At 38.5% G+C, this 13,670-nt stretch overlaps 1 protein-coding gene across 2 annotated transcripts in view; it reads left to right on the top strand.

Moving 5' to 3' along the window:
• Positions 1 to 13,670, top strand: part of arhgap10.L (Rho GTPase activating protein 10 L homeolog) — a 105,883-nt gene that overhangs the window by 24,560 nt on the left and 67,653 nt on the right. For both annotated transcript variants that reach the window (NM_001096454.1, XM_018250644.2), the window contains 3 exon segments: positions 3,527 to 3,628; positions 9,207 to 9,317; positions 10,753 to 10,857. In NM_001096454.1, the coding sequence (NP_001089923.1) occupies positions 3,527 to 3,628; positions 9,207 to 9,317; positions 10,753 to 10,857 (318 nt within the window).

The raw sequence follows: 13,670 nt of genomic DNA, 5'->3' as shown, positions 1-13,670 counted from the left end.
GCTCTTTGATTCACCATTCAGTGCCAATTGTGGTTGTCATCGAAAGAGCATCCATTTTTTATCAAGAGCTGTGGAGTCGGCTCTTGGGTATCTGGAGTCGAGTCACCAAAAATGTACCAACTCCAAAAAAGTCAGAGGTACCATAAAATTAGTCAGAGTCAAAGGATTTATGTACCGACTCCACAGCCCTGTTTATAGCTGTTCATGACATGAATTGGTGATCTAGTATACAACCCTCTCATGCTGACGTGACATTTCATCTCTTTCCACCTGCCTCCCACCCTTTATCAGTGTTGGACGGGACCACGGGAAAAAACTCAGTGAGCCCCGGTCCCTTGTGGGCCCCTGCCGGGCCAGACGCACTCTCCCCATATTGGGATCCCCAAAAAAAAAATAGTAGGGGGCGGGTGGGGAGGCTGGAGGGGCCCCTCGACAGCAGTTCCGGTGGGCCCCGGGGCCCCCCAGTCCGACACTGCCCTTTATTCTTTGAGGAAGAAGCTCCTCTTCTTGTTTCTGCAGATCTTTGGAGTGCTGTTGCATTTGTGCAGTCATTAAACTGTATATTTGACAATGCAGACCCTAATCTCACTCTTATTATTCTATAGCTGGGCATCCCTTACAATATATTGGGGTGCCAATCCCCATCTGAAGATGAGAATGTGCTCTGTGTTTTGGTGAAGGAAGCGCTTGCACCATTCATCTTCTCTGTACAAACAATCGCATAGTGCAGTATGTACAGTGAATTTAGATTTCTTAAAGGGGAACTACACACAAACATAACTTGAGCTTTTTGAAAAGTAAACATAATTTCAAGCAACTTTGCAATATACATGAATTAAAAAATATGCATACTTTTCATAATTTTTAATAGTTTGAAACAGTTCCCTAAGCCTAGCCCCTGCTCTCCTGATCTCTGACTACTTTGCTGAGCTGGCTGACTACACATGATTTCAATAATGAACAGAACATCACAGTGCAATGCATTGTGGGTTATGTAGTTCCTGCATGCTGTCTGTAAGATGTAGAGAATTTGTTTCAATTTGTAACATCGGTGTTTAATCCCTCCTTCCCTGTCAGGATTTTAAATAATGCAGAAAGAGAAGAACTGTTAAACAGCTGGATTTTAGCATAGAAAATGGCATTTATTCATACTTTTTAAAGAAACCGGTAACTGTGATGGGTATATTAGGGGTTTAGGTGATATGTGGGCCTTATCAAATTATGGTTGGAAGCCGGAGTTCCCCTTTAAAAATCGAAGTGCACCTTGCACAGTAAGAATAGGAAGATTGGTTTGAGGTAGGGCCATGACTGGGTTCTGTTGCAGTTCTAAAAAAAAACCTTAATTTGGAAATACTTGGCGATGTAACAGACAACTTTTTTTTTCCTTCTAGCTGCTCTTATTAAGAGAAACATACAACATGCAAACAAAATGAACATATAATGTAATTTGGTTGTTCTTTTTAATAACAAATGTAGATGAAGCTGTATGTTTTAATCAAGTTCAGTGGATTCTGTCCTTTGTCAGTGCATAAATATTGGCCATCTCCATATGTTTTGGTGACATGTAACTATTGTTGCAGACAAACAAAATAATTGATATCTGGCTGCACAACAGTACAGATGAACAAAACTTCTTTCGTTTGTGTGTCTCACCATTTTAGCAGAAGATACTTCAATTAAGCTACTCCATCTGGATAATTTATGGCCCACATAATTTTATCTTATTGTGATCGATAATATATGGTCCATTTTTAACTGATGTGATCAGAACATAAAGCAATTTTTGCTCTACTTTGGAATGTTTTCTCTGTTCAGACATTTTTGTGTAACACTTTCATTTTCAAGCATCAGCTAATTTTGATGACAATCTCTTCTAGCATGAATGTACTTTTGCCAATATTGGTGACTATTGCGAGATTTTATCACGCACAAGAGTTTTTCACAATTTTTGTCCAGCCTCCTTGTTTTCAAACGATCAAGGAGGCTCTTTTGGCTGAAGTAAGAGATTGCAGCTTTCAGGGAGCGACATATACAGAATTGCTATTGGATAACAGGTGAATTCTGTGTTTTGCCTGCCTGATTTAGAGACATCTGCTATTCAAGAGCAGGAGCTCATAAATTAGGAATACGGCAATTGCAATACGGGCAATGCAGGTATTTAGCAGATTCTAGTCCATACATTTGTGCCTAGAGTAGGTTGCTGCAGCAGTTGAATGTCAGACTGACTGGCAAAAAGTTTCCCTTTTGCGCTATATTTTCTGCTGACGATATGTAAACCACAGTCAACAGAGACTGACTGCCTGGTCTGACTCGACAATCTGTTTTTTACTCATGATTAACATCACTACTTACTGAGAGAGAGAGAGAGAGAGAGATCACTTTTAAAGGCAATATTTGTAGTGCAACAGATTTTATTTTAAGGATTATTTTAAATAACCGTGTGTAAGGGAAATACATGGGCATTGCATGCAGTCTCCTTTTTAAAAACATTTTCAACTTTTCTATTGTTGTCTGTCTTTCCATAAAGGAGCCAGTTAAGTACAGAAAAAAGACATACTTGCTTTTTTGGAAAATTACAAAATATACTAGGCAAGCCAGCTGATGGCTCTTCAAATATTCATCTGCATAAGTTTACCCTTGTGAAATCTCATGGGTGATTAGCAGATGTGAGGCCACTTGATTAAGGATTTACACATAAATATACATGTACAAATTAGTTTTAAAGGGAAGGTAAACCCCAAAATAATGATAAATATTAAACTTTTTGATATATATTCATTGGTTTTTAGGTATTTGTAAATCAAATTGGAATCAACAGCAGTATTTGTTTGTGCCTTCAGGCTGTGTTGGCAGCTTATTTGCTCATGTACGTGCCCAACTTGCCATCAGATTTTAAGGTTCATGGCCAGCCTCCCTGTTGAAGCAATGCAGTATTAGTTAGCCTTGAATGCAGTTTAAAGATATGTTAATCACCTGGCTTTTGCTACATTGTTTCTAAAGTCCACCTAGGCTGAAATTAAAAGGGATGGATCCACAATGTAGCAGTTACATTTGCTCAAAAAAATTAAAACAATTAAAGTGTGTAATTAATACATAGTGGAAAGTTGCCCGTTAGTCAAATTTGAGTCTAGTTTTTGGATATACAGTCCTGTACAAAAACTAATATTTTTTTGTTTATTTATGTGACCTGCATACCAAATTGTGTCGAATATGTTGCTAGTGACCATGAATGATCTAACGAATTGATGCAAAAAACAAAGAAAACCATTGTTGTCTGCAGCTTCAAATTGCTGTGTCTGTCAGGGCAGAATTCATTATGTATTTTCTCTCCCATTGAAAATGTGTTCTTACCGGAGATGTTTCAGTGTTTATATTTATGAATATAATAATCCATAAATAAACCCTGACCCTGGCGTGTAACAGAGAGCACATAACACAGCCTGTTCTGTTTAATCATTCAAGTGTGTAAAGAAAGTGTAAGTTCTCTTTATGTTCTGTAATGTTGTTTCTTTATTTTATTATTCAGGAATTGAAAAAGAAATTTGACAAAGAAACAGAAAAGAACTACAGCCTTCTGGATAAACATCTAAGCTTGTCAGCTAAGAAAAAAGAACCACATCTTCAAGAGGTAGGCTTCCAAAACTTGATTTGTACATTGCAGAGTGTTTATCATGTACTTTAAGCACAAAGGCAGAATGAGGATGTTGTGTTACCCAGCACCTTGCTCACTCAGCAGAAATTCCGATGGCTGAAGGTAAACCACAAGCTTCCTGTCCTTCCTTTGATCCTATGCCATCAGCTGCAGCACCCTGTTTAATTTTAGCCAGGGTTTTCTTCAGTAAGGCAAGAATTCTTATGACTTGTGAGCTTTTTTTAAGCAGTTTTTTTTTTTCATTATTTATCTTTGTTTGACTGATGAAAATGCAAAGCACCCTTTAGAGTGGAGAATGGATTTTTTGAAAAAAGGTTCTAGATAAATCAGGGCCAGATTTAGCACAATACAATACCTTTTACTAATCTTCTGAAATCAACAAAGGCTATAATAAAGTCTGTAATAAAAGTCACAAAGAGAAAAACAATGTAATATTCCTCCTTAAACTGTTATTGCATTGCGAATTTTAATTGTGCATTACGAATTTTAATTGCGTACTTTTAAGAAGTGCTTGAGGGTGTTATAATCTTTTGGAGCAAACCTCTCGGAGGTAGGAGGGTCACTGACTCTATAAACTTTCTAAATTGATACATTAGTTGATACATTTCTTATCTTTGGCCCTGCTGACCATAATCAGTAAGGCAGCTGTTTGAATTGATAAAATAAAATAAATGCTAATAAACGACAGATGCTTCTGAGAAATGTATCAAATGTAGCAAATTGTAACCGTTCACAATTTGCACCTGGATTCCTAAACTGCTAGCCTAAATAAAATTTGAACCTTCAGCTTTGGAAAAACTGTAAAAGAAAAAAAAAACTGAAAAGCAATATAAGAAAATCTTTATTTCTAGTAAACAATCTGAAACCGCTCAAATGAAAAAAGTGTTTGGAGGGTGAACAATCCCTTTAACCTAACGATATGATCCTTCTAAAAATTCAGTGGCTTTCAAACTGGTCCCCCTGAAAGTAGGGATCTTACAACAGTGGGTTACTGTCTTTGATAGAATAAGAACTGTAGTGAAGTGTCTGTCAAAGTGAGTTTTTATACAAGATAACTTTTCTATGAACTAAGGGGATGGTCGAATATTTGCTGGCCAATATCCACATCGCATCCATATACAATCTGAACTAAATTTGACACTCTCATATTTGCACAATTTTTTGGAGTCCTGCAACTAATGCAACTATAGTAGCCTTACACAAATGACTTATAAGGATTTACTTGCGTTTCCCTTGCAGTAAAGTCTGGGACAGGGCCACGTTGCAGCCTGTGTCTTCTGCCGATCCCTAGCTTGCTCACTGGTAGGGGGCAGGAGTGGGAACATCTATGGGTCCAGAGAAAACATTTGTTGAACACTTCCAAAGGGGATGTGCCATTTCTCGGTGATATTATACAGTAGTTACTAGTTATTCCAGAAATTTGTTTTTTCCTGCATTGTAAAGCTCACTGTTTGCTTACAGGCTATGGGTAAGATTTGCCTCCAGGTAAAACTAGTGAAAAGCATGACATGTACAGCAAGAAAATTATCAACACTTCCTAGTTAGTGTAATAGTTATTGAATGAAGCAAGATATGGCAGAGCTATCATCCTAATCTGATGTTAGTGAGTTCTACAAATGTTTTTAAAGGGGTTGTTCACCTTTAGACCCCCATACAGTGAGCCAGATCTCATCGGCAGGCTAAAAAAATACCTTCTGATTGCGGCCGCATCTCTGTGTCTATGCAGCCCCGCGATCTGACCGCCTGTATCGGATGCATTATGATCTGATCTTTGGGCCGTAGGGCCCACGATCAGATCAGCCCGATATCGTCCACTTCAATGTGGGAATTTAAGGGGAGAGAACCACTCATTTGGCGACATCGCCAAACGAGCGGATCTCTACTTTTATGGCCACCTTTTGAGTCAACTTTTAGTATGATGTAAAGAGTGATATTCTGAGGATGCTAGAATCCAAATTACTCTAGCAACCGTGCATTGATTTCAATAAGGGGCTGGAATATGAATAGGAGAGGTTCTGAAAAGAGAGATGAGTAACAAAAATTAAATAACAATACATTCGTAGCCTTACAGAGCATCTGTTTTAGGCTGGGACAGTGGCCCCATTTGAAAGCTGGAAAGCGTCAGAAAAAGGCAAATAATTTAAAAACTAGAAAAAATAAATAATGAAGACCAACTAAAACATTGCTTAGAATTGACCATTCTATAACATACTAAAAGTTAACTTAAAGATGAACCAACCCTTTAAAGCTTGCAAAGAAAGAAGAGGAAACACTAAAACTAAAAATCATTTTAAAAGTACTTTTAACTGCCAACTACTTGTTCTATAATTTGCTTCAATGTTAAAAAGTTATGAAACCTGTTAAAACAGGAAGTGAATAAAACTGAAAATACATATTTTTCACACAGCTGATTTCTTTTTATCATAATAGTGTAATATTTAAAGGGTAACCAGTTCTCTCCTCCCTCCTTTCTATTTTCCCCTGACAGCTTTCAGCACTTTGGAGGCCAAACTAAAGAATGATAGAGTTATCTTGTCCGAGTTACGGCACGCAAACATAAATGTTTTTCTTGGCTTATTTCACTTTCCCCAGAGAGATTATTTTCCCAATTATAACTTCTTTCCAAAAGGGTTTAAAATTGAAGAATGTATGAGAAAATAACTGAGTGGTGCCTCTGTGAACTTTTTAGCAAAGGGCACTTAACAGGGAAAATAATATGTTTTTCTCAAACAATTTGTTTTTATTGTGATTTTTGTTTCTTTCAATACAAATTTAAGCTGCTGATTTATTATACACAGCATATATTCATCAGGTCATACCCATAACTTGTTCCATTGATGGCCATGGATTTTTCATTTGGCTAGACATTATCATCTGACTTTTAGTTTGAGTTTCGTAGCTTTGCAGTTTCATTTCTACACAACAAGGCTCTCCTTTTTCCTGTGTCTCTCTATATATTATATATAGCATTGTATAACTACATGTATACCAGGTCTAAGGATGTGTGGCCAAAATATCAGGGTCATGCCACTAGTTCCAAATTTTGATTTGAAAACTCATCTGCTAAATCTACTTATAGAGTGCTAATTTTAGATGATGTTGGGAATCAATAGAAATGAAACTATACCATCCTTTTATCCTGACTTTCACTTTTTATTTGTCTAATTGAAACATTAAAGGACTGACCCACCAGGGTGTCAGGAAAAATTCCAGTGGGCCCAGGGTTCATTGGGTAGCAGGTGTGTGCATGGTGGGCAGGGCCGGGCCAAGCCAACAGGGCGCCCTAGGCAACCCAGTCAGCTAGCCCCCCTCCCCCATCAGTGCACACCGTTGCCATAAAATTGGGAAGGGCAATAAAAAGGGGAAACGTAAGTGGTGGGACAGAGGGGCAAGTGACAGGACTAGGCAATCTCGATTAGGGGTAGGCAGAAGAATCTTGAACAGGCACCTGCCAGCACCTCTACATTGTTGCAGCCTAGGTAGGTGCCTCTTCTCCCGTACCCCTAGTTCCGGCCCTGATGGTCGGGCAGGGGTTTTTGGATGTAGGGGGGTTGGACAACTGTGGGGGTTAAGTGGACAGTGGAGGCGAGGCCCTGGTAGTTGAGTCCTTTGTTGAACTCAAGGGCCTTCCATTTAAATTGAACGGAGTACTGGCAAACAATAAGACATGTCACTAGGACACCAATTATACCAATTTTTTGCTGCTCAACTTTTTGGCTTTCTGAGCATGTTAAACCTTGTTTTTCTGTCCCCACTGTTTGGCATAGCTAGTTAGGAAATGGGTGGGTAATAAGTACATTGGGGTGCAAATGGGTAGTCTTGCATATAGTTAGAACTCCCTTCCCCCTCCCTTTTGCCTGCAGTGAAATAATGCCTGTGTAAAAGCCAGTGTCTTCATACCACGTGTAACTGCAACTCTCAGCCTCCCTGTGGTGAATCTGTTCGTGCAGAGCTCTGATCATAATTTTGGTTTATTCATTAATTTGGAACAGTGTGGAGTAATTAAATATTGATCTTTACTGGTGCTACATTTACTACTCACACACTAGTTACGTATTGATTGCATTGCACAGGGGTTTTTGGCTATCGGGGCACTTGCAACTTTGTCTTGTTTGTCTAAACTGCATGGCTTTAGTCAGATAATGGATGGGTGGGTGATAAGCACACTTGGGTGCAACTGGGTAGTATTATGTACAGTCAAAACTCCCTTCTCCCCTGCAGTGAGACGGTGCCTGGGTACAAGCCATTTTTACATACCATGTCCATCAGTCTCACATTGGTTCCGAATTCACAGTGTTTTTTCTTCTATAATTAGACTAAGCATTTACAAGTAATGCCAGCATCTTATTAAAGAATCTGTTGGTGCATAGTTGTGACCATAATATGGGCCTGTCTTGCTTACCTAGTTGCAGTTGATACTTTTTTTTAACATTTATGTGGGGTGACTCAACGCTGATTTATATTGAGGTTACTCTTGTCATTCAAACCCCAATTGCACATATGGGCAGAACAGCGTAAGTTATACTTCTACCTTCAGGTTGTACTTTAATATACACCGTGATATTGTTTTTAATGCTTTGTTTTTGCTTTCTTATCATTTAAAAGTTAAGTTTTATTTTTATTACTACTGAAATCCCAACTAACCATTCCCATTGAACTTCTGTACTTGGAGCCCTCACTCCTTGTTGATTGCATTCAGATTTAACTAGGGTGCATATTTCTCCCTTTACTTTAAGCTCTATTAGAGTATGCTGCAAGATTTTCTTTTTTAGTTTCCTTGCATAATGTGTCTGGGTTCAGGAACTCAGAGCTGCGCTGCTCTACAACTCTGCGCTATATCAGAGACATATGTCATTCAGGAATTTATCAGCAGAAGTCCTTTTCTGTTTGTTTGAATGCAGATTGCTGTGTTGTATTGTTAGGCCACTGCCCATTCAGTCTCAGACAGTAGTACAATGAAGCAGCAAGTAGCAGTGAGTTTACTCCACTTGAATGCTTCAGTAAATGGTTAAAAAGGAGTCTACTTAAATCTATTAATTCTGCAACATATATTGCTATCACTATGCTCTTTCTGTAAAACAGGAATTGTGATGTTCACGATGTTATGTGTTTATTAGCTTATATTCAGATCAAATTGCTTCCCTCATAGAGCCTGCTTTTTCTATAGAAGTAGGGTGGTGCTTTGAGGATAGAGTGCATAGAGATGCATAAATGTCCAGATTTGTAATAATGAATTTTGGTTAGTGTATAGTGTATATAGCTGTTAACAGAATTATGCCCAAAATTTTTTTGCACTTCTGACTCGAAAACGAAACCCCAAATCCGAAGAAATTTGAATTTTCAAGTGACAAGGTTTCTGTGCTAAATCTTCTGTTAAGCTGTGCAGTCCCCTGGTGACATGCCTGATTTTTGTCCATATTTAGTGTCTGTGCTGTGCAGAAAACTTCTCCTTTACTTACTAGGAATGTTAAACATATTCCTTAAAGGGTATGGCATGAAATGAAAACTCCATTCTGGAGCCTCAATCTGCTTTTTTTTTTTCATGCTAATTTAGGCAGATGTCCAAGTTGAACAGAATCGGCAGCATTTTTATCAACTGTCACTCGACTATGTCTGTAAACTCCAGGAAATCCAGGAGCGGAAAAAATTTGAGTTTGTGGAACCTGTAAGTAGAGAGCAAAGCTTAAAGTGAGCTGCCAGAGCAAAATCTGTTGTTTTATAGAATGATGCTTGAACCTTAAATATGTTTCACATCTTTACTCCCCAGTGTGTGTTTATGGAGGTAGAATTTAGACAATTATTTTCTGCACTGGAACAAATCTCTTCAGTTCAGAAAACAAATAGTTAAATCTTAAACTATCTTTAACTCTTACGAGCAGCGTGCATATACTCATTTTCTCGTAAAGACTTACTGTAACAATAGTTAATAAATCTTCCCCTGTGAGTTAATTGCCACTGAAAAATGTGTACCTGTTTACAACATTACAACTCACTAGTATTGCACTGAATTGGAAACGGTTATCCAGCTTAGTATATTTTAAAGGAGAATTTTGCAAGATTGAAGGTGACCTTCCATTTAGGCTGGCCAACATATCAGAATCATCTGTGTTCAGACTACTCCATAAATATAGATACAGTGAAACTCTGATTTTACATTTCGAGACTTTCTGGATAAAGGATCTTTCTGTAATTTTGATCTCCATACCTTAAGTCTGCTAAAAAATCATTTGAACATTAAATAACCCAGTATAATTGTTTTACCTTCAATAAGGTAGGATCAATTACAAGGTACTGTTTTATTATTACAGAAGAAGAAAATAATTTTTAAACACTGGAATTATTTGCTTAAAATGGACTCTATGGGAGATGGCTGTCCTGTAATTCAGAGCTTCTGGATAATGGATCCCATACCTGTATAAACAAAGCATGGTTGTATAAGGGCAGGACTCCACAGACGATTCTGCCGCGCTGTGGAAAAACACAAGCGTCAGGTCGGATGCAACGGAAATAAGGTAAGTAATTCTATTGTCGGATCGTGTCACATTGTCGATGCGACACAACACGACTGTCGGATGCAGACGTTGCGTCTGCATCCGACAGTCGTGTTGCGTCGCATCAACAATGCTATACGATCCGACAATAGAATTACTTACCTTATTTCCGTCGCATCCAACGTGACGCCTGCGTTTTTGTGCAGCGCGGTGGAATTGTCCGTAGAGTCTTGCCCTAATGCTGAATAATCCTCATTAAGTAAAACTCGCCATCCCTAGAATAATTGCACCAAATGCTCTAGCACTTCACTAAACTGCCTCTTCTCAACCAAACCACATTTTCAACTGTAGCGTCGGGGCACTAAAAATAATATCGAAATAGAATATACAGATTCTTGCAAAAATACAGAAATGTCCGACTCAATTAAATATACTTCGTAAAAACACGAACACTATATATATATATATATATATATATATATATATATATATATATATATATATATATATATATATATATATAATTAATAAATTGCATTTTCCATCCATTCAGGATAATTCTGTTTATTCACCTTTATAATAGCACAAATGTGTCTTTCTTCCTTATAGATGCTGTCTTTCTTTCAAGGGATTTTCACATTCTATCATCAGGGCTATGAACTTGCAAATGATTTCAACCACTACAAGCTAGATCTACAAATCAACATCCAAAATGTAAGTGATGAAATATTAGCTGAAATCATTTAGATGCTAGGACTCATTTATCAATAGAGAGCATAGTGCATGTTTTGGATGTGAGTTGCCATGTTTTTAACCACAATTCAGCATCCCCCCCAGGATTCCAAAATAGTTACGTGTGCCCCCAGAGTTGGTTTTGCACTTTTTCTGTTAATGTGTATTCAAATTTTAGTGAAACAGGTACAAGTTGCAGAGAACATTAAATAAGTGGGAATGGCATCACTTCTTGCATGTGCCTTTATTAATGCCATTAACATACTGTTTACTGGGTACAATCTGTCTGCCCTGAAAGTAGTATGTATGGATACAAGTATATGGCAGCCCCCCCAGCCATATATACAGTATATGAAGACTGAATGTATCACTTTCCTCATTGCAGCTCTTCTGTTAGTTCACTGAGAACTGCTTTTGTTGGTTTTCTGACTTGTTTATCATGACTATATTCCCCCTCTCCCAAAAAAAAGAATTCTGCTTGGTGCCTGCCTAAGGGCAATGGCACACAATGCGATTCTGAGCATTTTTTAAAAAAAAAAAACATCCCTGTATACCTTTTTGTTTGTGCCAAGTACTTGAACACATAGTTGTGCCCTCTGGTGGCTCTGTGCAATAACTGCATAAAAAATTGATAACATTTAGCAAGGCACACATGAACACATTTGTAAAGCACCGCCACATTTTGCAGCCATGAATGGGTGTATATAGTTAACATACATATTGCATACAAAAATATGGCTAATAACCGATGCATTGCATCACACTGTATGTGAGTTACATTCTCAAAGGGAAATATTAAAGCGCACCTATTACCTAAGAATTATTTCCCATGGTCCAGATGAGGAAAGTAATAGTGTTTTTATAAGAAAAGCCCCTATTGAATTCTCTGCCCCCCTGGTCAACATGTCATATGATCCTAAGTCACACTTGAGCTGGGACATTCACTTCTTATGCCCTTGTGTGTCCCAATACTGCTGCCAACAACGGGTCAGTGCAAAAATGTTCCATCTTGCTTTGTTTTCCTTGCTTCTATAAAGGTTTTAGCCTCATGTAACACTCCATTCTTTACCGACTGCCTGGGCACAACCTTTCTTTTCACTCCCCACAACCCTCCTTTGGTGTCACAGCAGTTATTGATTGCATGTAAGAGGCTTTTTTAGGTCTCTGTCTTTTGCTGATTGTGTGACTTGACAGCATACAGTTGCATCCGTTTTTCGTATGACGGTCAGATTGATTCTTTTAAATTCCAGTTCACTGGATTGAAGGGTGTTGTAGAGTCCTGCAACTCTGGGCCAAGTGTCTCATACTGTTAAGCAACATTTTCTTTGTAAATAGTTTGGAATGCAATCACCATTGCAAGTCTTTAAAGGGATACTGTCATGGGAAAACATGTTTTTTTCAAAACGCATCAGTTAATAGTGTTACTCCAGCAGACTCCTGCACTGAAATCTAATTCTCAAAAGAGCAAACAGATTTTTTTATATTCAATTTTGAAATCTGACATGGGGCTAGACATATTGTCAGTTTCCCAGCTGCCCCAGTCATGTGACTTGTTCCTGCACTTTAGGATGGAACTACTTACTGGCAGGCTGTTATTTCTCCTATTTAATGTAACTGAATCAGTCTCAGTGGTACTTGGCTTTTACTATTGATTGTTGTTTTTAGATCTACCTGGGAGCTGTAATCTTGTGTTTGGGAGCTGTTACCTGTATCCCTTCCCATTGTTCTTTTGTTAGGCTGATTAGAAATTAAAGAAATACTGACACGTTCCTATAAAAATCATAGGAACGTGTCAGTATCAAGTAAATGCTGCACCCAGAATAGTCCCCCTGCCACCAGCCCCCGCATACCTGTGTTCACCTGACCCTCTGACACTGCTGAATAATCTTCTGTACCTTTTCAGCGGCGCTGGGCTGGGGCGGCACGATCCTTCCATAGGCTGATTACGAATGAAAACAGGAATTCAGCCTATGGAAGGATCGCTCTGCTCCAGCCCAGCATCACTGAAGCAACGCAGAAGATCTGTTAGTAGTGTCATCTGTTCTGCTGCACACAGGTTAGCGGGGCTGGGGGCGGCTTTGCGGGGAACGATTACGGGTGCAGCATTTACTTTATACTGACAAGTTCCTATGATTTTTATAGGAACGTGTCAGTATCGCTTTAATACAGATAATTACTAAATGGCAGCCATTTAGAAACCAGTGCAATTGGCACCAGAATTTAATAATCAGCCCTGTAGCATCAGCTTATATTACAGGCAAACCAAATTTTCTGCTTGTAAATTTGCGACAACCCCTAAGCTTAGCTTCTCAACAGCTGCTCAGAGTCCACTGAGCATGTGAGTGTCACAAACACTTTTCAAGGTGGTGACCCCTGTGACAAGTTTGAAGTCCTGGATCATTGCTGCTTTTGAGATGCTGAAACTTTAGCATACCACCCAACTGTCCCTTTTTTGGAGGGACAGTCCCTCTTTTGACAGCTCAACCTGCAGTCCCTCATTTGTACTGGAAAGTCCCTATTTTCTCTGCACTCCCAGAAAAAAAAACAAAGTTTCTCACTTAATTGGCTTTTACCAGAGAGCACAGAACAGTTAACAGGTGCAAATAAGATACTTTGTCACAATTTAAAAAAAAAAAACAGTTTAGATAAGGAGAAATATTTTCAAATTTCATAACCTGCCAAATTTTGTAAAATGAACATGGTGATTGGGGGGTGTGGCCACAGAAAGGGGCATGGTCAAAACATGTCTCTGTTCTATGTGCGAAAAAACATTTTTGTCCCTATTTTTACTTCCA

The sequence above is a fragment of the Xenopus laevis genome, chromosome 1L, assembly GCF_017654675.1.
Source record: "Xenopus laevis strain J_2021 chromosome 1L, Xenopus_laevis_v10.1, whole genome shotgun sequence".
Lineage (NCBI taxonomy): Eukaryota > Metazoa > Chordata > Amphibia > Anura > Pipidae > Xenopus > Xenopus laevis.
This window is presented reverse-complemented; position numbering and strand designations above follow the sequence as displayed.